This window comes from Rhinatrema bivittatum, chromosome 6 (assembly GCF_901001135.1).
Source record: "Rhinatrema bivittatum chromosome 6, aRhiBiv1.1, whole genome shotgun sequence".
NCBI classification, from domain to species: Eukaryota; Metazoa; Chordata; class Amphibia; order Gymnophiona; family Rhinatrematidae; genus Rhinatrema; species Rhinatrema bivittatum.
The window spans coordinates 123,552,350-123,576,434 of NC_042620.1; the positions used below are offsets into that span (position 1 = coordinate 123,552,350).

A 24,085-nucleotide genomic window follows, 5' to 3' on the forward strand; every position below is an offset into this window, starting at 1 on the left:
CAATAACTGGCTCAAAAGAAAGGGTCAGTTAGCACGGAGAACCTCCCCAACCTGGCTTGACATGCACAATGTCCATGATCCTTTCTCAATCCCTTCTGATCATCCCTTCAAACAAAACCCCAATCCCATTCCCTCTTCTTCCAATTGCTTCTCTAAACAATAGAACTATTCCTGGTCCCCTTCCAACCTCTTCTGAGTCATCATCCATGCACAGCAAGGCCCCTGATCTTCAATATAAGCCCCACTTCCAATTACCGAATTTCAAAAGTGAAAACCCCCTATGTATGGTCCCCCTCACACTGCCCCTCTCTACCAGCAGAGGATCTTCTCATCTCCTTGTAGCTCCTGTGCTGAATGAAAAATGTCACTGGCTGACAGTGCTGTACGTCATGACCAATGTGTAGATTATGGTGTACAGCATCAAATTCAAAATGATACTTGTTAGCATACATCACAGAGAATGGGTAAAAGCTTTTCCAAAATAGGATACTAAAGCAGATAAATAATTATGCACACTATTAATTCACAAAATGTGATAAGACATAATTTAAAATAAGTAAATTTAAGAAAATAAAACTTTTAGATAAATATGGCATTCACTTACCAAGGACAGTAAGCTTAGCATCACATGATTTGTCCATAGCTTCTACTTTGATGAGAGAAGTGTCATCTATTGAGACATCTGTGAATGTGATTTTGTGAATTTTGCCCTCATCATGCATTGAGACCAACTTGGTTGGGTGCAGGCGTTGGTCATTCTTGAACCAGCTGACTGGAATGTTATCATGGGACAATTCAACAGTGAATTCAGCTGTTTCCTGCTCTTTTACAGTTACATCCTTTAGCGGTGTAATGAATTCAAGACGAATACCTAAAACAAAGGAAGAAATATTTTAAAATGTTTTTAAAAACCACACTCACAAAACTCACTATTGATTATATCATTATAATGAAAGTTCACAGATTACAGCAATGCCCACCTTCAATAATCAGCTTGGCACTTGTTCTTTTGTCTTCAGCTTCAAACATATATTTTGCTTCATCTTCAAAGGCAACTGTCTTGATAAACAGTGAATGCCTTGTGCCTTCTGCAATAATTTCAAATTTATCATCACTTTGGATCTCTTGAGTTCCTTTCAACCAACGGAAGGTTTTAGGTACTCGAGACACCTCACTTTCAAACCTAGCTTCATCCTTCTCAAACACCTTGACGTCACTGAGTGGAGTGATGAAGATGAGAGGTAATTCTGAAATTAAAGGAAGTCAGTGTGAGTTCAAAACATACACTCTGGTTGTTGTCCTAGTCAATGAGAGAGATCTTTAAAATGCCTTGATAATTATGACAGTATTTTTACTATATGTTGTTGTATGTCTCATTTGTACTATATGTTGTTGTATGTCTCATTAAACAAATAAAAAGGTAATGATAGCATCATACCCACCTTTTACTTTAAGGTTAGCTGCACTTTTGGCATTTGCAGCCTGGAAGGAAACTTCTCCTGTCATGTCCAATTTGCAGTTGTAAAGAATAAGAACATGCTTCTTGCCATCTTCAATCATTTCACAGTCCTGGCGTTTACAGTAAAAAGTAATGTCTGTTAGTAATGATTTTCTTAGGAAACAATTTATCACAATGAATAATTATTTCACATTTTAGATGTCAAATAATAGGATCTTACAGGTGAAGGAGTTAAAACTTCTCCTTTCAATTTCCATTGTGCATGAACATCAGGTTCTGAGACTTCCACTTCAAATCGTGCAGTTTCACCTTCAAACACCTCCACTCCGTACAAGGGGCGCTCCACTTTGATAATGCGAGCTGAAACATAATATGATATATTTAAAATCTTGAGCTAGGTCAGGTCCACTGATAATGCTGTATACTTCTTTATGGGATCTTTGTTCTCAGGCTGGTTGAAGGTAGGGATGCTGCAGAAGTATCACCATTGAAACCAGACCTGGGGTGCATATACACATGTTCTGGAGGGAGTCAAGGTTTGTGGCCCCTGCTTGAGGATTAATCATTGCAATGGCCTGGAATAAGGGTGGAGTTAAAAATGAGGAATCCTCAACCCCAGGTAATTACAATTGATGCTCATGGTGCCATAACCCAAAAGAGGTTGACACCGACTGAACTGGAAAGCTAAAATAGTTGGAGGAAACAGCTAAGCCAAATTCCCTTCTTCTCAAAAAATAAACAATAACAAAACAAAAAACACATCATTTTAAATTTCTTTAGTTATGGGCCAATCTGGTGGCTCAGTGAAAGTGCTGCATACTGCCATGTGAAAGGTCCCTGATTCCTGAATTGATTTGGACTGGGAATGCTGTGGATTCAGCATTCATAGCCCCTAATGGAAAAATTCATGTTCCTTGTTAAGGGTAACGCCTTGTGGCCAGATTGAGAGCCTACAATACAAGGTTCTGGACGGTGCCCTGGTGCATTGCTCCTCAATTCAGGACCATTGCAGCAATGACCAAACCAGAAACAGTAGAAGAGTGGGTCTATTAAAAGAGAGGGAAAAATCCCTGGCTTTTGCAAATGAATGCTCGTGGTTCCAGAATCCCAGAAATTCCAACTGATTGGAAGAAAAAGGAAAAAGGAGTAACTGCAATGCCAAAAGTTCCCCAGTGTTGGTAAATTCTGGCCATTTACCTTCAACATTCACATCTGCTTTCGTCTTATCAGTTCCACAGTCACATTCATATTTGCCCTTGTCTTTATTCTCAACTTTCTTAATTTTGAGAATTCGTCGTTTGCCATCAACCTTCAAAGAAACCATCTTGGAAGCTTGAAGTTCTTGGCCATCTTTGAACCATTTCACTGGTACGTCTTTGCTGAGTTCACATTCCAAGATCACATCATCTTTCTCTGTAGCAGTGTAGTCTTGCAACTTCACTGTAAAGTATGGATCAGCCTCTGCAAATGACATACCCAACATAACACTGTGAGCTGATGACCCTTTCAAGCAGAAAGATATAACAATGTTTATACATCTCTTGCTTTCATCAACATAACATTCTTTACCTAGGACCTTCAAGTTTGCAGTAGTGTGTAATCCTTTGACTTCAGCTTTAATCTGAGAGATGTCATCAAGTGTTACTTCTCTGATTTCTAAATTGTGCTTCTTCCCATCTGCAGCCATAAGAACTGTTCTGCTTGTATGAAGCTTTTTGTCATTCCTAAACCAGGTCACCGGCATGTTCTCATGAGAAAGTTCAAATTCAAAATGAGCTGTTTGCCCTTCTTTGACAGTTTGATCTTTAAGTGGTGTGATGAACTTCAGTCTTATGCCTGGAATATAAACATGACAAGTTAATGAATTTAAACTTTTGTTTTCGAAGAGGTATGTAATTATGCACCTATAAGGGAAAATCTTTGAAAAATATAGCTCTAAATCAGAACTGTTGAATAGAACCACAGTGATTAGAGAATGTAAATGAAGAACTAGAGTATCCTCTATTACACCTAAAGTTAACTTTTCTGCTTGTGCGTACCTGCACTTAGTGACAGTTACTATCCTAATGGAAAGCATGGGGGTAACTTGCATGGAGTGGTAGTTATTACCCTAAGTAACTTCCTGGGCAGACTAGATGAACCATTTTAATAAGAAAAAATAAGAAAATAAGAAATTGACATGCTGGGTCAGACCAAGGGTCTATCAGGCCCAGCATCCTGTTTCCAACAGAGGCCAAACCAGGACACAAGAACCTGGTAATTACCCAAACACTAAGAAGATCCCATGCTATTGATGCAATTAATAGCAGTGGCTATTCCCTAAGGGGCGGATTTTCAGAGCCCTGCTCGCGTAAATCCGCCCAAAACCGGGCGGATTTACGCGAGCAGGGCCCTGCGCGCCGGGAAGCCTATTTTACACAGGCCTCCCGGCGCGCGCAGAGCCCCGGGACTCGCGTAAGTCCCGGGTTCTCCGAGGGGGGCGTGTCGGGGGCGCGGGCCCGGTCGTCGCGGCGTTTCGGGGGCGTGTCGGCAGCGTTTTGGGGGCGGGTACGGCGGCGTGGCTACGGCCCGGGGTGGTCCGGGGGCGTGGCCGCGCCCTCCGTACCCGCCCCCAGGTCGCGGCCCGGCGCACAGGAGGCCCGCTGGTGCGCGGGGATTTACGCCTCCCAGAGGGAGGCGTAAATCCCCCGACAAAGGTAAGGGGGGGGGGTTTAGACAGGGCCGGGCGGGTGGGTTAGGTAGGGGAAGGGAGGGGAAGGTGAGGGGAGGGCAAAGGAAAGTTCCCTCCGAGGCCGCTCCGATTTCGGAGCGGCCTCGGAGGGAACGGGGGTAGGCTGCGCGGCTCGGCGCGCGCCGGCTATACAAAATCCATAGCCTTGCGCGCGCCGATCCAGGTTTTTAGCAGATACACGCGGCTCCACGCGTATCTACTAAAATCCAGCGTACTTTTGTTTGCGCCTGGAGCGCAAACAAAAGTAGGCTATTCGCGCGCCTTTTAAAATCCGCCCCTAAGTAAACTTGATTAATAGCAGCTAATGGACTTCTCCTCCAAGAACTTTTCTAAACCTTTTTTGAACCCAGCTACACTAACAGAACGAACCACATCCTCTGGCAACAAATTCCAGAGCTTAATTGTGCATTGAGTGAAAAAGAATTTTCTCCAATTAGTTTTAAATGTGCTATTTGCTAACTTCATTGAGTGCCCCCTAGTTTTTCTAGTATCTGAAAGAGTAAATAACCGATTCACATCTACTCATTCAAGACCTCTCATGATCATTCAAGACCTCTCATATCCGCCCTCAGCCGTCTCTTCTCCAAGCTGAACAGCCCTAACCTCTTCAGCCTTTCCTCATAGGGGAGCTGTTCCATCCCCCTTATCATTTTGGTTGCCCTTCTCTGTACCTTCTCCATCGCAACTATATCGTTATTGAGATGTGGCGACCAGAATTGTACACAGAACTCAGGGTGCAGTCTCACCATGGAGCGATATAGAGGCATCATGACATTTTCTGTTTTATTAACCATTCCCTTCCTAATAATTCCTAACATTCTGTTTGCTTTTTTGACTGCTGCAGCACACTGAGCCGATGATTTTAAAGTATTATCCACTATGATGCCTAGATCTTTTCCCTGGGTGGTAGCTCCTAATATGGAACCTAACATCGTGTAACTACAGCAAGGATTATTTTTCCCTTGCACTTGTCCACATTAAATTTCATCTTCCATTTGGATGTCCAATCTTTCAGTCTTGCAAGGTCCTCCCATAATGTATCACAATCCGCTTGTGATTTAACTACTCTGAATAATTTTGTATCATCCGCAAATCTGATAACCTCACTCGTCGTATTCCTTTCCAGATCATTTATATATATATTGAAAAGCACTGGTCCAATACAGATCACTGAGGCACTCCACTGTTTACCCTTTTCCACTGAGAAAATTGACCATTTAATCACCTGCACGAAGGTACCATGGTCAGATCACTCCCTCATAACTTCCTCTTTCTCAATAAAAGATACCAGTCCATCTCACATACCCTCACATTGCTTTACTTACAGGAAAACATGCACCACAGAAGATCTTAGCAATCACTTATCATCACATCTCACCCAAGTAGATTTCACCAATCCGAACTCAGCGCTTCGATCTTGGAACACCATCACGGAATCGATAGCAAACAAGCTATGCCCTCTAACAACAAAAAAACCTCACCCCAACTCCTCCAAAAGGCAACCATGGTTTACCCTAGAACTAAGAAAGCTTAAACTACTGCTAAGACAAAATGAGGCTAAATGGCGCAAAAACCCATGCACCCTCACTCTATCTACCTATAAATTAACTCTTCACCAATACAAATCCAATACATCAAGATCCAAGAGGAACTACTACGCATCCAAGATCCACCACCTAATCTTCGACGCTAAAGCCCTCTTTAGCTACGTCTCTAACCTCACTCAAATAAACCCTTCAGAAATCGCTCTAAACCAAGCCAAATCTAAAGCGGAAGAACTAGCGCTATTTTTCAACAACAAAATCAGCAAACTTCTAACTCAACTGCCCCCTAACACCGCTTCTACTTCTACTTCAACACCACATCAGACCGCCTTCAAAAATTCCCGCTTAGAAGAACTGGAACTCACTTCTTCCATTGAGATCCAAGGTATACTACGGAAAATGAAACCATCTTCTCACCCTTCGGACCACATCCCCTCAAAATTGCTTCTATCTATTCCTGACTCCATCTCCAAATCCCTGTCAGACATCATAAATTGCTCATTAACGCAAGGATCTTACCCAGATGACCTTAAATTGGCCTCTCTCAAACCACTACTCAAGAAACCTAATCTAGATCCTAATGACCCAAACAACTACCGTCCGATCGCCAATCTCCCCTTCATAGCCAAGATTATGGAGAAATTGGTGAACACCCGACTCTCAAACTACATTGAAGAAAACAACCTCCTTTTCCCATCACAATACGGTTTCCGCAAACACTAAGCACGGAGTCCCTCCTCATTTCCTTAACAGATCACCTCATCCTGGGCCTCGATAAAGGTCAAGCCTTCTTACTGATCCTACTGGACCTTTCTTCAGCCTTTGACACCGTTAATCATTCATTCCTCATTAACCAGTTAGCCTCCATAGGTATCTCAGGCACAGCTCTATCTTGGTTCATATCATTTCTCAGCAATAGAGGATACAAGGTCAAGATACAGAACAAAGAATCCTCTCAACACCCGTCATCAGTAGGAGTCCCACAGGGGTCCTCCCTGTCTCCTACTTTATTTAACATTTACCTTATACCGTTATGCCAACTTCTCACCGACCTCAACCTCAAACACTTCCTTTACGCGGACGATATCCAGGTCCTGATACCCATTAAGGATTCCTTCGCAAAAACTCTGGCTTACTGGGATAAATGCCTTCAAAAAATTAAACTCCTCCTCACCAGCCTAAACCTGGTATTAAATTCCGGCAAAACTGAACTCCTGCTCATCGCTTCAGAAAACAGCACCATCACCTCTGCACAACAAGCCACGCCAACAATCACACAAGTGAGAGACCTAGGAGTCTTAATTGATAATCGCCTGAACTTCAAAGCCACTATTAACAAAACCACCAAAGACTGTTTCTACCAACTACAAGTGCTGAAAAGAATTAGACCACTTTTCCATGCCCAAGATTTCAGATCCATTCTACAAGCAATCATTTTTTCAAAATTAGACTACTGTAACACCATCCTACTTGGCCTTCCCGCTTCATACACCAAACCGCTTCAGATGGTGCAAAACGCAGCTGCACGAATTCTGACAAATACCAGGAGAAGGGACCACATAACCCCCATTCTAAAGAGCCTCCATTGGCTACCTATACACTTTAGAATAATATACAAGGCCATTCTTACCACTTACAAAAACATCAACCAACTGGCTCCCATTGAACTACAGATCCCTCTCCAACTACACAATTCGTCAAGACCGACAAGAGATGCATACAGGGGATCTCTACAGGTACCACCGTCCAAATCCACCAGACACTGCACACTAAGAGACCGGGCTTTCTCTACAGCCATTCCACCGTTATGGAACTCCATCCCCTCAAATCTAAGAACAGAACCATGCATCTCAACTTTCAAAAAAAGACTAAAGACCTGGATATTCACACAAGCTTTCCCGGACGCCAACTGATAGAACACCGCCAAGCCACCCCTAATCTCCAACTATACCATGGTTAACTAATCTCCAACATGGTTAACTAATCTCCAACTCGGTTAACTAATCTCCAAATACACCATGGTCATCCTTATCTTCTATCGTTTACCTGTGTGAATTTCAATAACCTTTCCTTTCTCTTCCTTCTCAGCCAAGTTCTTATCACCCTGTTATATGTAACTGCCTTTTCAACACTATTGTTATAGTTATGTTTACTATGCACCCCTGTTTTATGTGAACCAGCACGATGTGACTGCTGTCTCGAATGCCGGTATATAAAAATCTGAAATAAATAAATAAAAATAAATAATCATACTCTCTGTTTCCTGTCTTTTAACCAGTTTGTAATCCACAAAAGGACATCACCTCCTATCCCATGACTTTTTAGTTTTCTTAGAAGCCTCTCATGAGAGACTTTGTCAAACGCCTTCTGAAAATCCAAATACACTACATTTACCGATTCACCTTTATCCACATGTTTATTAACCCCTTCAAAAAATGAAGCAGATTTGTTAGGCAAGACTTCCCTTGGGTAAATCCATGTTGACTGTGTTCCATTAAACCATGTCTTTCTATATGCTCTACGATTTTGATCTTGAGAATAGTTGTGCCGGGAAAAATAGTCCTTATCTGCCAACATTAACTAGGTTACTATGTTAAAGAAAATCTCTTCAGTCCTTTGTTGTTTCATTGTTTGAAGCATTTTAAGCTGCTACATTATATATTTTAGAAGATATACACACAGGTAAATTTTAAAACAGCCACATATGCACGTATGTGGGCCGCAAGCAAATTTTAAGAAGCTGGGAAGGGTGAGCGTACATGCGTTCAGAATAAGGAGGTGGAAAAGGACCAAGATTGACACATAGAACCACAAATTTTGCAACGGCAATGTGCACATGTTGCCTGTATAACTTTGCTAATGCACCTCAGGAGGAGAGAGAAAGAAAGAGAGTGCCTCTGCGTAGGAGTGGTCTGATACTCTCTATATAGGTACCACTCTAGCAGGGCACTTAGAATCGGGGCGAGTTTTTGGGAGGTGGGTTGGAGTAAGGGAGGGTTGTTACAGACACATTCATAGGTTTTCATAGTAAAATTGACATCAGTAAAGAATTATAGCCTTTATAAGTGATGAAAAGTCTAACAGAATGAGTTGATTTGTACACTGCAGTGCTAGCTGCATAATTCAAATCTACTCCTTTTCATCACTTATAAGGGTTATAATTCTTTACTGATGTCAATTTTACTATGAATACCTCTGAATGTGTCTGTAACAACACACCCCTAACCCCAACTCACCTCCTGAAAACTCACCCTGATTCTAAGTGCCCCCTAGAGTGGTATCTATATAGAGTGTATCAGACTGACCCTCTACAGAGTCTTAATCTCTCTCCCCCCCCCCCCCCCGCCAAGTACACATATTCCTTTTAAAATTTACCTGATAAGGAATCTTCTGAATCATTACAAATAAAACTCTTACCTTCAACAGTAAGCTTTGCTGTACTCTTTTTACCATCAACCTCTGCAGTGTATTCTCCTTCGTCATCAAAAGCAGAATCATTGATTACAAGAATATGTTTCTTTCCATCTGCAATGATGTCAAATTTGTCACCAGCCTTAATGATATCAGGACCCTTAGACCAGATAACGTTTGCTTCCCGAGTAAGGACACATTCAAATCTGGCCTGACGCTTCTCTGGGACAGTGACATCTTTTAGAGGCACAGCAAAGTCAAGTTCAATTTCTGAAAATAAAGTGTATTATTTAAAAAACATTTTTTTTTACCACCTTCAACTGTGTCATTGTGCATGACAAATTCCAAAGTATTTTTCTTCATTAAGTCTTGAAAAAAATAACTATACCTTTCACTGTCAGGATAGCTGTAGTTAAAGCATTTAATGCTTGGTAAAGTACTTCACCCGCCTGGTCTAATTTGACTTTGTGCAAGGTTAGGAAACGTTTTCCTTTCTCAGCTTTGATTTCACAAGTCTGGAAACCAAACAATTAACATTAGAACATGAGATCCAGTTTAAAACAATAGTATACAATTAAACAACAAAAATCTCAAATGAAAAAAAATAAAAGTGTCCAATCTAATTGAGACTATTTAAGTGAAAATCAAGGTGAAAATTTCATTCACCAATAAACTCCCTTGGAAAAGTATCTGATTTGAAAAAGAAAGAACAAGATAAATGCAAATTCATCATTCTTTAAATTCTCATTATTTTTCTGTATCTAGGCAACATTAGTTTGAACCATAAGATGTCTACTGATACATGACTAAGAAGAATATTTATGAATTATAGCAATTCTATTCCATTTCCAAAGAATAATTACTATTCATTCTTTGCTTTCCCAAAAATAGGCAAATATTTACCTGACATAGTGTGGCACAGTGAGCAGTCTATGGCTGCCCAGAGAAGAGATTCAAGCTAGACCCTGGCTCTTTGCCTATTCATTTTTTATTACTTGCAGAAAAAACAAACAGAAAGAGCGCCGCATACCTTAGCAATTTTCATAAGCAAATAAACAGCAATGAAATTCACAGTTAGTTAGTATTGGCCTTTCCTTGGCTTCCATTTCTTCCCCTGAGGCCCCTTGTTCTCCCTGGGCCTAACTTATACTCTTCTAAGGAAAATTTCCTCAGAACAGGAAGGTCTACCATACATTCTTTTATATTTCCTCCCCCTCTCCACAACCCTGTTAGGTCGACTGTCTAACTTTATCTGGGCTAACCCCTGGGGAAGTCCACTACCCTGCAAGGTAGAGACTGCAAAATCCCTAGCAGGTCTCTTTCCCATCAAACATGCCCCCTCTTCTCTTATTCCCTGGGAACTTCTGTCCAGAGCAGTGTCTAACCACTAGGCCCTCTCTAAGTTTCAACTCCAGCACTGTCTCTGTGGCTTGTGGACAAGCTTCCAGAGAGAATATTTTGAACTCATCTGGGCTGGCCCAACTGTCCATGAGCTGGCCCTACATGGTTTCAAACTGGGCACAGTATCACCCTAGAACCATGGATATAGGAGCTCAGGAAGTATTCCCACTTCCATAATGGCTTTCCTGCCAGAGTTGTCAGCAGATCCTGACTAGTTGGGTACTGCTGCTGGTCACCATATATACGGGTGAGTGTTGCCTTCTTATTGAAGTTGATCTGTCCTCTCTAGGCTAAGTCTTTATGGAGAGTCTTTCCGCACATTGAATCTACCAGAGCTTGGATGGGAACCTCATTCAGCTCAACTGAGATCATGAAATTCAAAAGTCCCTCATGTAGACCATCCACCAAATTATAGCTTTGCATCTTTGCAAAAGTACGCCCCCCACTCACATTCCCATTCTTCATCCTTAAGTTGTGGGCAGTCCTCAACATGTTTTTTCGCTCCACAATAGGAACACACCAGCGGGACTTGCCAGGCCTTAATCGCAATAGTTCTCACAAAAGATTTGTTCTTCCCTTCCTTTGTTCGATTGCACTCCCCTTTATGGAGCTTTACTAGCTTGCGCTCCCATTCTAGATCCTCAAGCCATGGACAATCTTTGACATCATGGTTGTTTGCTGCATAATGGGGTAAATTTTCAAAACCTTATGTGCGTAAATCCCGGGGATTTACTTGTGTGGCCGGGCTTACTCATGCTGGGCCAATTTTCAAAGGCCCAGCCACGCTTGTAAGTCCTGGGGCCTCGAGAAAGGGGTGGGGAGGGGGCGGTCCAGGGCGTGGTGTGGCTAGAGGTGCACAGCACAGCGGCCATTTGCCGCTGTGCTGGCGTGCGCAACTTGCTCCTGCCCTAAGGTAGGAGCAAATGGTAAGACAAGGATTTGGGGGGGGGGGAGGGGTTAGGATAGGACTAGGGGCAGGAAGGTTAGGGGGAGGGGTAGGAAGGTTAGTATAGGGGGTAGGGAAGTTCCCCCCCAGGCTCCTCCTAAATTGGAGCAGACTGGGAGGGAACTGTGGAAGGCCGCGGGCGTCGGCCCATGCAGGTTGCCCAAATGTGCACCCCCTTGTGTGCACCGACCCCCGATTTTATAACATGCATGCACTAGTGCTCGCATGTTATAAAATTGCGTGTCTATGTGTGCGCATGTGAAAGTTTTTAAAATCTACTCCAATAGGAGCATGACCGCAGGGTTTCCTCCACTTTACTTTTACTACTTCCTACAAAGAGTTCTTTGGTCTCTTTCTTATCATAGGATAAATACTCTTCCTTGTGTCCATTCCAGGCACAAAAAGAGCAAAAGAAAAAATTGTCTGGACCTTTGCTATTCAGGTGGGCAAGTACCTCAGAGACTTCTTTCCTCCTCCAACTCCATGGCTGTCCCTTCCTCTAGGACTGACTATATTTCTAGGTTGGTGATCATGCCTTCTCTTCCTTGGTATCAACAATCTCTCTTTTCACCAATTGAAACAAATTGGGGAGCCTGGGGGCTGTGACCTAAGTACAGAACCAGATATGACCTGCTCTGAGAACCATTACTGGTTCTCAGAGCCTGTGCGGGTTGCTCTTCTATCTTCTACACCAATTCTGGCATTAAGTGAGCTGATCGAAGGTGTCCACTACTTCTACTGCTTTCTCCAGGATAATCCCCAGTTGCTGGCACATCCAGTTCTTTATGGGCCGGTCCAGCTGGTCCAGAAACCACTCCAGGAGGACTTGATTGACTATCTTGAGGCCTCTCTTCATTTCTGGCTTTAGGCATTTCCATCTGGCATCTTTTAGCCGATGGAACAGGCTTTGTGGAGTTTCTCCAGGCTGTATGTTATGTTTTTGTAAGGATGTGAACCCTGGGCCGAGGTGAGAGGTGTCTCTGCCCACAGGGAGGAGTCCTGTGGGCCTCACCATCGGTAGGCATGGTCTCTGTGGCGTAGGACACAGCTAGAGCGGGAGACTTTATTATGAGGGAAGGAAGGCAGAGCCCGCTGAGCGGGAGATAAAAAGTACAGTTCTGAGCAAAGGGATATACCCAGGATGATACCTCCAATGTGAGGATCTGGTAGTGGCCCGCGGAGCGGGGTACGCCAGGAAGTTCCTTCTGAAGTGTAGCAATACCTCAGATGTGTAGATCTGGAAATGGCCAGCAGAGCGGGGTACGCTGAGGATGTCTGTTCAGAGGTGATGATAATGATGATGATGATGATGATGCAGTCTGAAGTGCAGGAACTTGGAGGAGACCCTGTAGTGGATGAGGCATCAACCTGCAGCACAGGTATACTGGAGCGACTCCTACTGAGAAGGCACGGTAGTGGCCCGAGGCATGGGGTACATCGCAGGGAGTCTTCAGTAGGGAAGATGTCATAGAGGTTTGTAGTAAAGTACTCACAGGAGATAGTTCCAGGAGAGTGTCCCAAGAAATGGAACAGGCAGCGGTCCAAGGCAGGAAGGCCCTCCGAGGAGTGGATAGCCAAGAACGTGGAAGGGCCCCCAGAGGAGTGGGTACCCAGAGCGTTCTGATGCCACATAGGAACTGGAACGAGAAGTCCAAGAATAGAGTGGATTCAGCAACGAGTGAACTCCTTGCTAACTCATTGAAGCGTAAGGCCAGTCAACTTAAGTACCGTAGCGGATTGACGTCACCCGGAGGTTCCCGCCATGACGTGTACAAAGTTGGCCCTTGCGCGCGCACGCCTATGTGATTCCAGAAACAAGATGGTGGTCGGGAGTGCCCACGTCGTCCCGGGAACGCCGAGATGGTCGGTAGTGGTTAGCGGAGGCCGCCATTCGTCCAAGAGGTGAGCCTGGGTGGTCGCAGCTGTCTGCGACCGATGGGCGTAACACTGTTAAGTTGCTCCTCCAGAACTGTTGCCAGTATGTTTCCGTCATGTAGCCCGCTCTTTCCAGGATATAAGTTTTGACATCTGAATAGCTGGCTCTCCCATCTGAATTGGCAGCTTGGCTCTTGCCAGTAAGCAGATTTGCCAGATAAGTAGTCCAGCTGGCTTCTGGTCAGTCAGTCATGTGGGCAGTTCTGTCAAAATTCTTTAAGAAAACATCTGAATCTTCACCTGCCTTCATTCTAAATAAAAGAGGAAGGGGCTGCCCGTGTCATTGTGATTTGCATTACTTGGGCCATTTGTGTCAGCGCCCCTTGTTGTTCATTTAACCGTCTCAGTTTCTGGTTATAATGTTCAAGTAGGGTTTTAATCTCTCTCTGGAGTTGATGCAGCTTTTCAGTGAGGGCCTGTATAATTCACTCCATGTTAGCTTACTGGCTTCAGTAACACAAAACCTTTCTTGAAGGGCTTTTCCCTGTTCAGAATTATATACACCACAAATCTTTCTCTCACAGAGGAACCAAAACATAAAAAAACCTGCCTGTTCAGCTCTGACTTACTATATATGTCCCTCTGTTCAGACTGAGCTACCCCTCCTTAGCCTGATACAAAATAATCACCAGCTACAGCTACAGCTGCAGCCAGGATCCAGAGAAAAAAAAATGTCCTTCTTTTCCTTCTCTGCTTGTACAAGGCTAAGGGCAGATTTTAAAAGCCTACACGCGTGGGGGGGGGGGTGTTACGCGTACCGGGCCTATTTTGAAAAGGCCCGGCGGTGTGCGTAAAGCCCCAAGACGCGTGTAAGTCTTGGGGCTTGAAAATATGGGCGGGGCAGGGCGGTCTGGGGAGGGGCGTGGCCAGAGGCCTCTCCACGGCCGCTGGGCCTGAGGATCGCCCGCCGGCACTCGGCAGGCGTAATTTCTGGGATAAAGGTACGGGGGTATTTTTTTTTTTGGACTGGGGGGAGGGACAGGTAGGGGAAGGTGGGGGGTCCGAAGGAAGGTTCCCTCCGAGGCCGCTCCGATTTCGGAGCGGCCTCGGAGGGAACGGGGAAAGCCATCGGGGCTCCCCTAGGGCTCAGCGTGCACAAGGTGCACTAGTGTGCACCCCCTTGAGCGTGCCGACCCCGGATTTTATAACATGCGGGCGGCTGTGCGCGCATGTTATAAAATCGGGCATACATTTGTGTGCGCCGGGTAGCGCGCCCAAATGTAGACCGTGCGCGTAGGTTTTAAAATCTGCCCCTAAGCGCAGAAATCTCACTTCTAACACCTTATATGGCACTGTGAGGTCTGTGGCTGGTCAGAAAATAGATTCAGACTAGACTCTGGCTCTTTGCTCATAAACCTTTTATTACTTGCAGAAAAACAAACAGAAACAATGCTGCTTACCTTAGCAGTTTCCAAAAGCAAAAATATAGGAATGTAATTCACAGCTAGTTAGTAGTACTGACCTCTTCTCAACTTCTTTTCCTTCCCCCGAGACCCCTTGTTCTCCTTGGGCCATGCTTCTTATCCCCTTCTAAGGAAAATACCCTCAGGACAGAACTCCCTTCCTGTCTGAGGCTTAAGGTGGACCAGGCTAAATGCATGGTCCTGGGTTTGTAAGGCGGGTCTACCATACACTCTTTTACATATAGTGTAAAACAATATTTTAACTGGAATAATGTTTAGTGTTGCTTACAGGTGAAGGTCTCAGTAACTCTCCTTTTAGTTTCCATTCTCCAGGGATATCTTCTTCAGATATTTCAGTATCAAAGCAGGCAGTTTCCTTTTCATAAATTTCAACATTCTCGAGTGGTTTAAGCAATTCAACCTCACGATCTGAAATAAAAAAATCCCAGACATATATTTATTATAAAAATAACAGATTTAAGTTGACTCATTTCAAAATTGATTTGTTAATGTAAAGAAGTGATTTATATACTATTTTCATACCCCCAAGAGTCAATTTAGCTGTAACTCTTTTTCCTTCGACCTCCACTGAGTATTCACCAACATCATCTGGACAAGCATTCTTAATAACAAGGAAAAGTTTATTTCCATCTCTAAGTATTTCTGTCTTATCATTTGGTTCTGCTGGGATTTCATCATCTCCTTTAAACCATTTTACATTTGGAGTGTCTTTAACAAGGTCACATGTAAAAGTAGCATTTGCCTTTGGTTTCACATGTTGGTCTCTTAAAGGTTTCACCAACCAGTCTCTGATAACCTCTGCAAAAGTAAATAATCAGAAATTTATGCTACTGTAAAACAATAAGCACAAAGGAAAAATGTGAATATAAAAAATAACAATAACATATAATAAATACATGGGTAAATTAGAAAATAAGTTTCTTTTCAATACAGGTAAATAGCTAAAAAATTACTAGACTACTCATTTCTGAGAGCTATTGTATTTAAGATGCCAATACTGTACAACATTGCTGAAGGCTCATAATAAACTTTATTAATAATAATAATACAATGGTCGATATATAGAGTATCAGACTGAGCCCTACAAAGAGGTGCTCTTTCTCGCTCTCTCTCTCACAGACTCCTGCACCTAACAAGGAGCAATAGAAAAGTGACACAACTCCAGAGATGCACACATGGAGAGTATTTTATAACCTATGCACATACGGGTAGATTTTAAAAATGTTGTGCGCTTGAAAAATGGGAGTTATGCGCTCGGCCTTGCGCAACTGCACACATCTTCAAAGGGGCCCAGCCTTGCGTGTAATCCCCTTTACATGCCAAAGTGCTGGGCCCAGTTAAAGGGGCGGGCCAGGGGTGGGGAGGGGCGGGGCTGGAGGTGCTGGTATAGCAGCCATTTGCCACTGTGCCGGGGAAGCGCATGCAGGCAGGCTGCCAGCACGTGCAAGTTACTACTGCTCTGGAGGAGCAGCAACTTGAAAAACAAACAAAAAAAAAGGCAAGTTAGGGTAGGTTTAGGGGGCAGGGAGGAGAGGGGAATGTGAAGGGAGGTTAGGGTAGGGGGTAGGGAAGTTCAGGATCTGTCGCCGTGCGAAAATTGCATTAGTCCACCCTCCCCTGTGCGCCGCACGCACGTACGTGCGCGGATTATAAAATCCATGTGTGTGCGGCCTGCTGATTTTATAACATGTGCACGCTGGCGCATGCATGTTATAAAATCAACACAACCATGTGTGTGTGATGGGACGTGCACACACATGGATGCACGCATGCATGTATTAAAATCTACCCCATAGGTTATAAAATAGTGCGTATTTTTGTGCGCGGCGAGATCTGCACATTTATGGGCATGATGCGACCCTTTTAAAATCTACCTTTTAGTATTGTAACTTTCTTTCTTTAAACAATTTGCTCTTTGTCAAATTTTTGAAATGTTAGTCTGCACTACATAAAAAAAACAACCCTTTTAGGCAATATCCTTGAAATTATCTAATAACTCCAATAAACAGGATAGCCCCTATCACATTTTGTAAACATTTACAATCTGCGATCAGTAACAATTTTAACTTTTTTTATTACAAACAACACTAGAAAATTTGTACCACATTAGATTACCTATATCATATATCACATTCAATTTATATAAGCAACAAAATACTTTCTAAAAATTTGTTGCTTGTATAAATTGAATGTGATATATGATATAGGTAATTTTGTGGTACACATTTTCTAATGTTGTTTAAGTATTATAACCTTTGTAGTAAAAAGTGTTAAAATTGTTATTGAACACAGATTGTAAATGTGTACAAAATATGATGGGGGCTATCATGTTTATTAGAGTTAGTACAGAATTTTTGAAATGGATAACAGAAAATATCCAGTCATAATATAAGCTAACCCACTTCCAGAAAATGTATGAAAATAATAAATACCTTAGCAAATATAAGTGGATCATAACTCATAGGGGCAGATTTTAAAACCTGCGCGCGGGTGCAGATTTGTTTGCGCAACCCAGCGCGAACAAATCTACGCCCGATTTTATAACATGCGCGCGCAGCGTATCTTACGCGCGCAGCCCTTTGAAAATCTACCCCATAGTGTCCATTCAATTATAAATTAGAAACTGAGCACTCTATTTACCAAATACTTTTCTCCCATTCTATATACCTGACAAATGACAATATATATATAATCAAAGCCATTGCTTGATATGCTTTCCTGTGTTAGCTTATTGTGAACTCATATAACCACACAGAAGAAAAAGAAAAGGAAAACTTAAATTACTAACCTATTACTTTGACATTCGATTCACATTTAATATTAGCACTTTCCACAGTGCACGTGTATAGGCCAGCATCAAAGTCATCAACATCATTAACAGTGAGAGCACGCTGCAAACCAATGACATTCACTGCATATTTTCCAGGAGTAGAAACAATAGGCTTTCCATCCTTCGTCCAGACAACGTCTCGGTCTTTGTTCAATTCACAGCTTAAATACATAGGTTGGGTTTTGACGACTGTGACTTCCTCTTCAAGAACTTTTACAAAACGCACTGGTAACTCTGTGTGGGGGGGAGAAGAGTTACATATTTACATTGACTATAAAAGCAAAAAGATGAAGTTATCGTAGACTGATAATACAGAAATGGTAATGGAAAGGAGTGAGCTCTGATAGTTACTGAAAAATATATACAATTCATATGCTAGCAATAGTTACTTGAAGAAAAGAAAGCAACTAAAGATTATTAAACTACATATTCATATTAAAAGAAATACCTGCAACGATGAGTTTGGCAACAGAGGTTTTTTCTTTGTTCCCCAGGCGGGCTACACATGTGTATTCTCCGGTGTCTGAAACCTCTACATCTAAGATAAGCAGCTTCCTGTCTTTACCATCAGCAATAAACTTATATTTTGGACCTTCTCTCAGGTTGCCTCCGTCTTTCATCCATGTTGTAATTGCAGTGGAAGGAGAGATAAGGCACTCAAACGTTGCAGATGTCCCACCAGCTTCTATCTCTTCCAACACTATGTCTTTAATCTCTTTGACAAACTTCAGTGGTACAGCTTTAAGTTGATAGGAGAAAGCAGGTTCATCTGGAGGTTTTTCACCACCACTACCTGGTCTTAATCTCCTCCTTTCTGCATCTGCAGGTGAAGGTGTCTTTTTTGCTATAAGTCAGATATGAAGATGAACAAATTGAGTCTTGATTTTGCTTTTTGCTTATACGCATGCTGTAGCAGATGAGTTGCAATGGGATTATAAACAAGCCACTTAGGAGGTCATTTACTAAGCATTTTTCCATAGACACATAATGGGAAAAAAGCCTTAGTAAATCAGGCCCTTAGTTGCCAATTTAACAACATTTTCAGCAATGCAATTAGGATACAAAAATGAGCAACTAGATCTTTACTGTAAAACCCGAGTTGGAAAATGTTAAAAGCAGAGAAGCACAAAGCAATCTTATATTCTCAATGGGTCAAATGATACAAAGCACCCTTATATTTAGTATAACTAAAATGTCTTTATTCTGCAAGACCTTGAAATTGTATAGATATCGCTGTCAGAGACTGTTTATAAAAAACAAAAGTCTACACAGGTCAGAACTTAGGCATGCACATAGACATCAATCTTAGGGCCTCATTTTCTAAAGTATCGCAGGCCTGCGATACTTTAGAAAATCACGCTAACAGGCGGCGGGGGGTCGAAATGGGGGGGGGCGGTGCGATCGCTGCCGGTTTCGCACCCAATAGCGCCACCGTGAAAGGAGGTGCTATTGGGCGCGAAATAGGACGCGAAAAGGCTCCTTACATTTTCGCCGTCTGTGCCTTCTTTGCAGAGTCGGCCCCGGTGACGCCCCGACTCCTCCTCTTCCAGGGCCGACTCCGCCCCCATATCGCTAACGCAAGCCTGCGCTGCTAGCGCAAGTGCTAGCCTTGGAAAATGAGGCCCTAAATGCTAAATTCAAATTTCTAAAACTTTTATATGACTAATATAGATTCTTGTTACATCATTTTTGTGGGTTTGTGGATGCCGATGCATTTATTTGAAGTATCACATTCATATGCTAACAATTCCACCACATTTTATTAAAATATGCTTTACAATATACTCGACCCTCTTTGTTATCTTTAGAAAACATTAAAATGTGAATTTTAAAAGCCAGGCACTCGCCAAAATTGGGAGATGGGCATGCATGTAGCAAATGCGCGTGTCCACCTGATTTAATAAGCCGTCCATATGGACAAATATCTCACATCAGGGAAGAAAGGAGCAGATTGTGGGCATGGTGTGAGTGGGGCATGGTCATTCTGGGGCAGGCCAAGAGATGTGTGTGCAAGTATCTACATGCTTGGGTGCACGCCCAGGTATATTTGAGAATAAACTTTCTTCTGCTATGGAGGAGGTGTAATTCACAATAAAACTATTTCCAGGCATCTGTGAAGTGTTTGAGGGATAAATGGTGGTGGTGGTGGTGGGGGGGAATGCAGGCTAAAGAACCAAGGGGGTTTAGAGGATTTAGCTGTAGACTGGGCAAACTGGTAGACGAACTGGTGAAACTGGTCAAGGTGTGGATGCGCACCTGTTATAAAATTCCCTCACTTGCGCAGCTCAAAGCCAACACTATGTGGCATGAACCCACACTGGTAAAATTAGAAGCACTCCTATGCACGCCAGGGCTATTTTATACCTTGCACGCACGTGTGCATGTAGGATATAAAATTGCTGTGAATCTGGCCATGTGTCCATATACACATGTATATATGCACCCATGCCCATTTGAAAATTACCGTCTTACCCCTAGATTCATCAAAATGCTATAATTTTCACATGGATAACATCCATGGTAAAGAAAAGGGGCATGGCTATGATAATTTTAGAATTACCGCACTGCACATACAGGCCGATACAGTATAGTGCGCTCCAACAGAGCGCACTGTTAACCTGCCCTTGGACGCACGTTTTCCCTTACCCCTTATCCAGTAAGGGGCGGAAAACGTGCGTTCAACCCGTGGCACCTAATAGCGCCCTCAACATGCAAATGCATGTTGATGGTCCTATTAGGTATGCCCGCGCGATACAGTAAGTAAAATGTGCAACGAAGCCGCACATTTTACTTTAAGAAATTAAAGCCTACCCAAAGGTAGGCGCTAGTTTCTGCCGGCACCGGGAAAGTGCACAGAAAAGCAGTAAAAACTGCTTTTCTGTGCACCCTCCGACTTAATATCATGGCGATATTAAGTCGGAGATCCCGAAGGGTGTAAAAAGTAAAAAAAAAAAGAAAAAAAATTTAAATTGGGCAGGCAGCTGTCGGGCCGAAAACCGGATGCTCAATTTTGCCGGCGTCCGGTTTCCAAGCCCGTGGCTGTCAGCGGGCTCAAGAATTGATGCCGGCAAAATTGAGCGTTGGCAGTCAAACCCACTGCAAGCCGCTGCTCTGGGTCAAGAGGAGGTGCTAGGGACGCGCTAGTGTCCCTAGCACCTCCTTTTGCCTGTTTCTACTGCACCACCTAATTTACATACTGAATCGCACGCACTGGCGAGTGGCCGGTGCATGCGCCGGGAGAGCGGGCGTTTGTCTGCCCTCCTGTGTTTTTACTGAATCGGCCCATTAAGTAGCTTTTCACAATGTGCGTTAAGGTTTTTGCACCCCACAATACTTGTACTTCATTACTTATGAAGTGCTCAGACAGGCATTTGAGAGAATGAGAGAGAGACAGCCTCTGGGGTGGTACACATAGTAGTCAACTATTTATACTGCTATAGGAGGGCCAGCTAGTAACTCGAGGTGAGGTTTTGGTGGTGGTGTAGGGTTTTGGGGTCAGATTTACATGCAGAGTGAGACATATGAACAGCACAGTGGACCTCAGTGAAGATTTCATGTGATTTGGAGTCCATCAAGCTAGGGCAAGAGAACATTGTAGAAATCTCATCTTTGTGTGACTTTGTGTGACTTTCCTCACTCCAAATCATCACTGAGGTCCACTGTGTTGTTTCTCACTTTGCATGTAAAACTGGCTCCAAAACCCTAGACCACCACCAAAACCTCACCTCGAGTTACTAGCTGGCCCTCCTATAGCAGTATAAATAGTCGACTACTATATGTGCCACCCCAGAGGCACTCTCTCGTTCTCTCTCCCCCTGCTCCCCAAAATATCTGAAATGGAATTTTGTTAAGCAGATGTTAAGCACATCTGGAAAAAAGGAAAAAGGAGCAGTTATTTCCGGCGTGTATTATGTCCCTCATTTTCACTGAACCGACCCAAACCCCTCCCCAATCCCGCCCCTTTAAAAAAATTTGAAAAATTTGCATTCGCACCGTGCATTGCGATAAATATTCATGCATTATGGCATTATCACAGGAGTTAATGCCATAATGCATGTTGATGAATGACGCTCTAAGTGAAAGAGCATATGTTTTAAATAGCAGTATACGGAATCTTTGCTACTTAAGATGAGACTTAGGAATTCCTTTGTAAAGTTATTTTTTAAAATGGAAGCAGGAGAGGTAAGACTCTGTTTGAGACTTCACATGCAAGGGTTTACATATATAAGGGTTATGCAGTCACTCCTCTCACCTTTGATGGGACTTATACCCTTACTGGGTTCTTCTTTTGGTGCTTTAGTGTCTGAAGTGAAACAGTGATATTATTATAAAGTTAATCACATTAGCTTCAGGCAAATAGATTCAATTAATTGATTTTTCAACAGCTTATAATGTTATAAAAATGTAACAAAAATATAATTTAAAACAGAAAAGGACTAAAACTGTGTAGATAAATAGCAATTACATTTTTGAAAAGTGGATGAACATAGACTGTTAAGCATCCATGAAATAATTTGTTAGTCTACCAATGCAATTTCATGTTTATAGCTTTAAAATACTCAAAGATATTTCTTCAAATTTATCAATACTGTAAACTGACTTCAATGACATAAAATGAAAACAAACTCTGAAGTTGATACTCAATATGATAAATAAGCCATTTTACATCTTTCTATATGAATTCAGATAGCTGCCGCACAACATGAAACAATACTGTTGAACAAGTAAAGCAGACTGAGGATCAGTGAGCAAATATGATGATGATAATGACAAGGATTATTTTTTTTTCAAAGCCAATGAGGTGGCTTATTTAAATCTACACATACAAATGAACAAATATAAGGATGACAAATGATGTATTCAGAAGAAAATGACATAATCTGTCTGAAATAATATATGAACAAGTATGGATATAAGGATGATAAATGATATTTTTTTCAAATACAAATGGCATCAGTAGATGAATGTCACATGAAGAAGAATGGGTAAGAAGAGAAAAAAATGCACTTTTCTTCAAAAGAAAATAAAGAAGAAGCACAAATAGCAAATGGTTAAATATGGACATGAAACTGAAAAATGATGTTTTCTTCACAAGAAAATGGTGTGATCTGTCTATAAAGAAGTTGTGTAACAGTCTTCTCACCTCGTCTGCTCTGAGACCTTCCAGGAGTCTGCACTGTACCTTCCAGAGATCCATCATATTCCCCTTCTTCACCTGAAGCATACTCACTAGGTTGAATACGTTTGGCAAGTTCCAGCTCCAAGCTCTCTTCCTCTTCCTTCTGCTGTTCTTCACTACCTTTATCTTCCTTGGATTCTGTTAGAACTTTTCTTAGTGTTTGAGGAACTTGTAGCTGCAATTGTCCTGGGGTGCTTTTGGGAGACAACCTTTCCTCAGAAGACTTTATTTTGTTCTTTGTTGTTTTCCTGATAACTGGTGGAGTACTTCTACTTATTTTTTCTGATTTTATCCCTACAGGCACATCTTCTACATGAAAATATCCTATGTCTTGAGACATTTGCTCCTCTATAATTAGAGGAGCTTTATGCCTTTCAGTTTCAGATTTGCTACTTTTGTTGAGAGTTGGAATGACAACCCTGTCCTCAGTAGTGCTTCTTGGGGACATTTTCTTTCCTAGATTGAGTTCTTCCTTTACAAATATGTCTTCCGTATTTTTGGTTGGAGTACCTTTGCTCTTATCTAGAGTTACAAATTGTTTTTGAAGATTCTCTTGCTTTAAAGGCATAATCTTCTCAGTACTTTCCCCATATTCAGTAGGTACCTCTTCAGTCTTTATTAGTGCTCCTTCTGCATCTCCATTTTCCTCCTTTGTTTCAGTAAAAGATATTTTTATTGGTGATTCAACCTTTAATTGTTCCTTTCCAGTAAGAACTGTGTCCAATTGCTTTGCTTTTGCAATATGGATCTTATTAGATATTGTTTGTAAAGAATGACATCCCTCATCTGGTATGTCTTTCTCACCTGATACTTTTTCATCTTTTCTTAAAATAACCTTATCCTCCTCATTACCTTCCTCTAGACCTATAACAGAATCTGATATGTTCCTGATTTGCTTTATTTCAGAAGTTTTCTCAGTTGCATAACGTTTCAGAGAATCAAATTCATCTTCACTTTGGGAGAGAACATTTTTTTCATCTTTGCTGATTGTTTTGCCTAGGCATTCAGAACCCGAATCCGTAAAATGTTTGTCAGTTTTCTTGATAGGGAGTGCCACTTTTTCAAATGGAAATTTTCCATTTCTCTTTAGGAGCTTGTCAGCATTTTTAGGTAATTCCAAATTATCACCATCAACTTTTTTCAGAAAGAGCTTTTCCTTTTTTAATTCTTTTGGAAGCTTTTCAGTTTCTCTTAGTTGCTTATCTTCTTCTGTCATAAAAATCTT

General features: G+C 42.2%; 1 protein-coding gene across 1 annotated transcript in view; it reads right to left on the minus strand.

The window, feature by feature from the left end:
• TTN (titin) overlaps positions 1–24,085 on the minus strand; it is a 509,207-nt gene that overhangs the window by 167,349 nt on the left and 317,773 nt on the right. Inside the window, 13 exon segments of the mRNA XM_029605898.1 lie at positions 605–871; positions 981–1,247; positions 1,443–1,569; positions 1,680–1,819; positions 2,657–2,920; positions 3,029–3,295; positions 9,152–9,415; positions 9,534–9,660; positions 15,120–15,259; positions 15,374–15,649; positions 17,640–17,915; positions 18,130–18,525; positions 21,934–21,984. Coding sequence (XP_029461758.1) covers positions 605–871; positions 981–1,247; positions 1,443–1,569; positions 1,680–1,819; positions 2,657–2,920; positions 3,029–3,295; positions 9,152–9,415; positions 9,534–9,660; positions 15,120–15,259; positions 15,374–15,649; positions 17,640–17,915; positions 18,130–18,525; positions 21,934–21,984 — 2,862 coding nt within the window.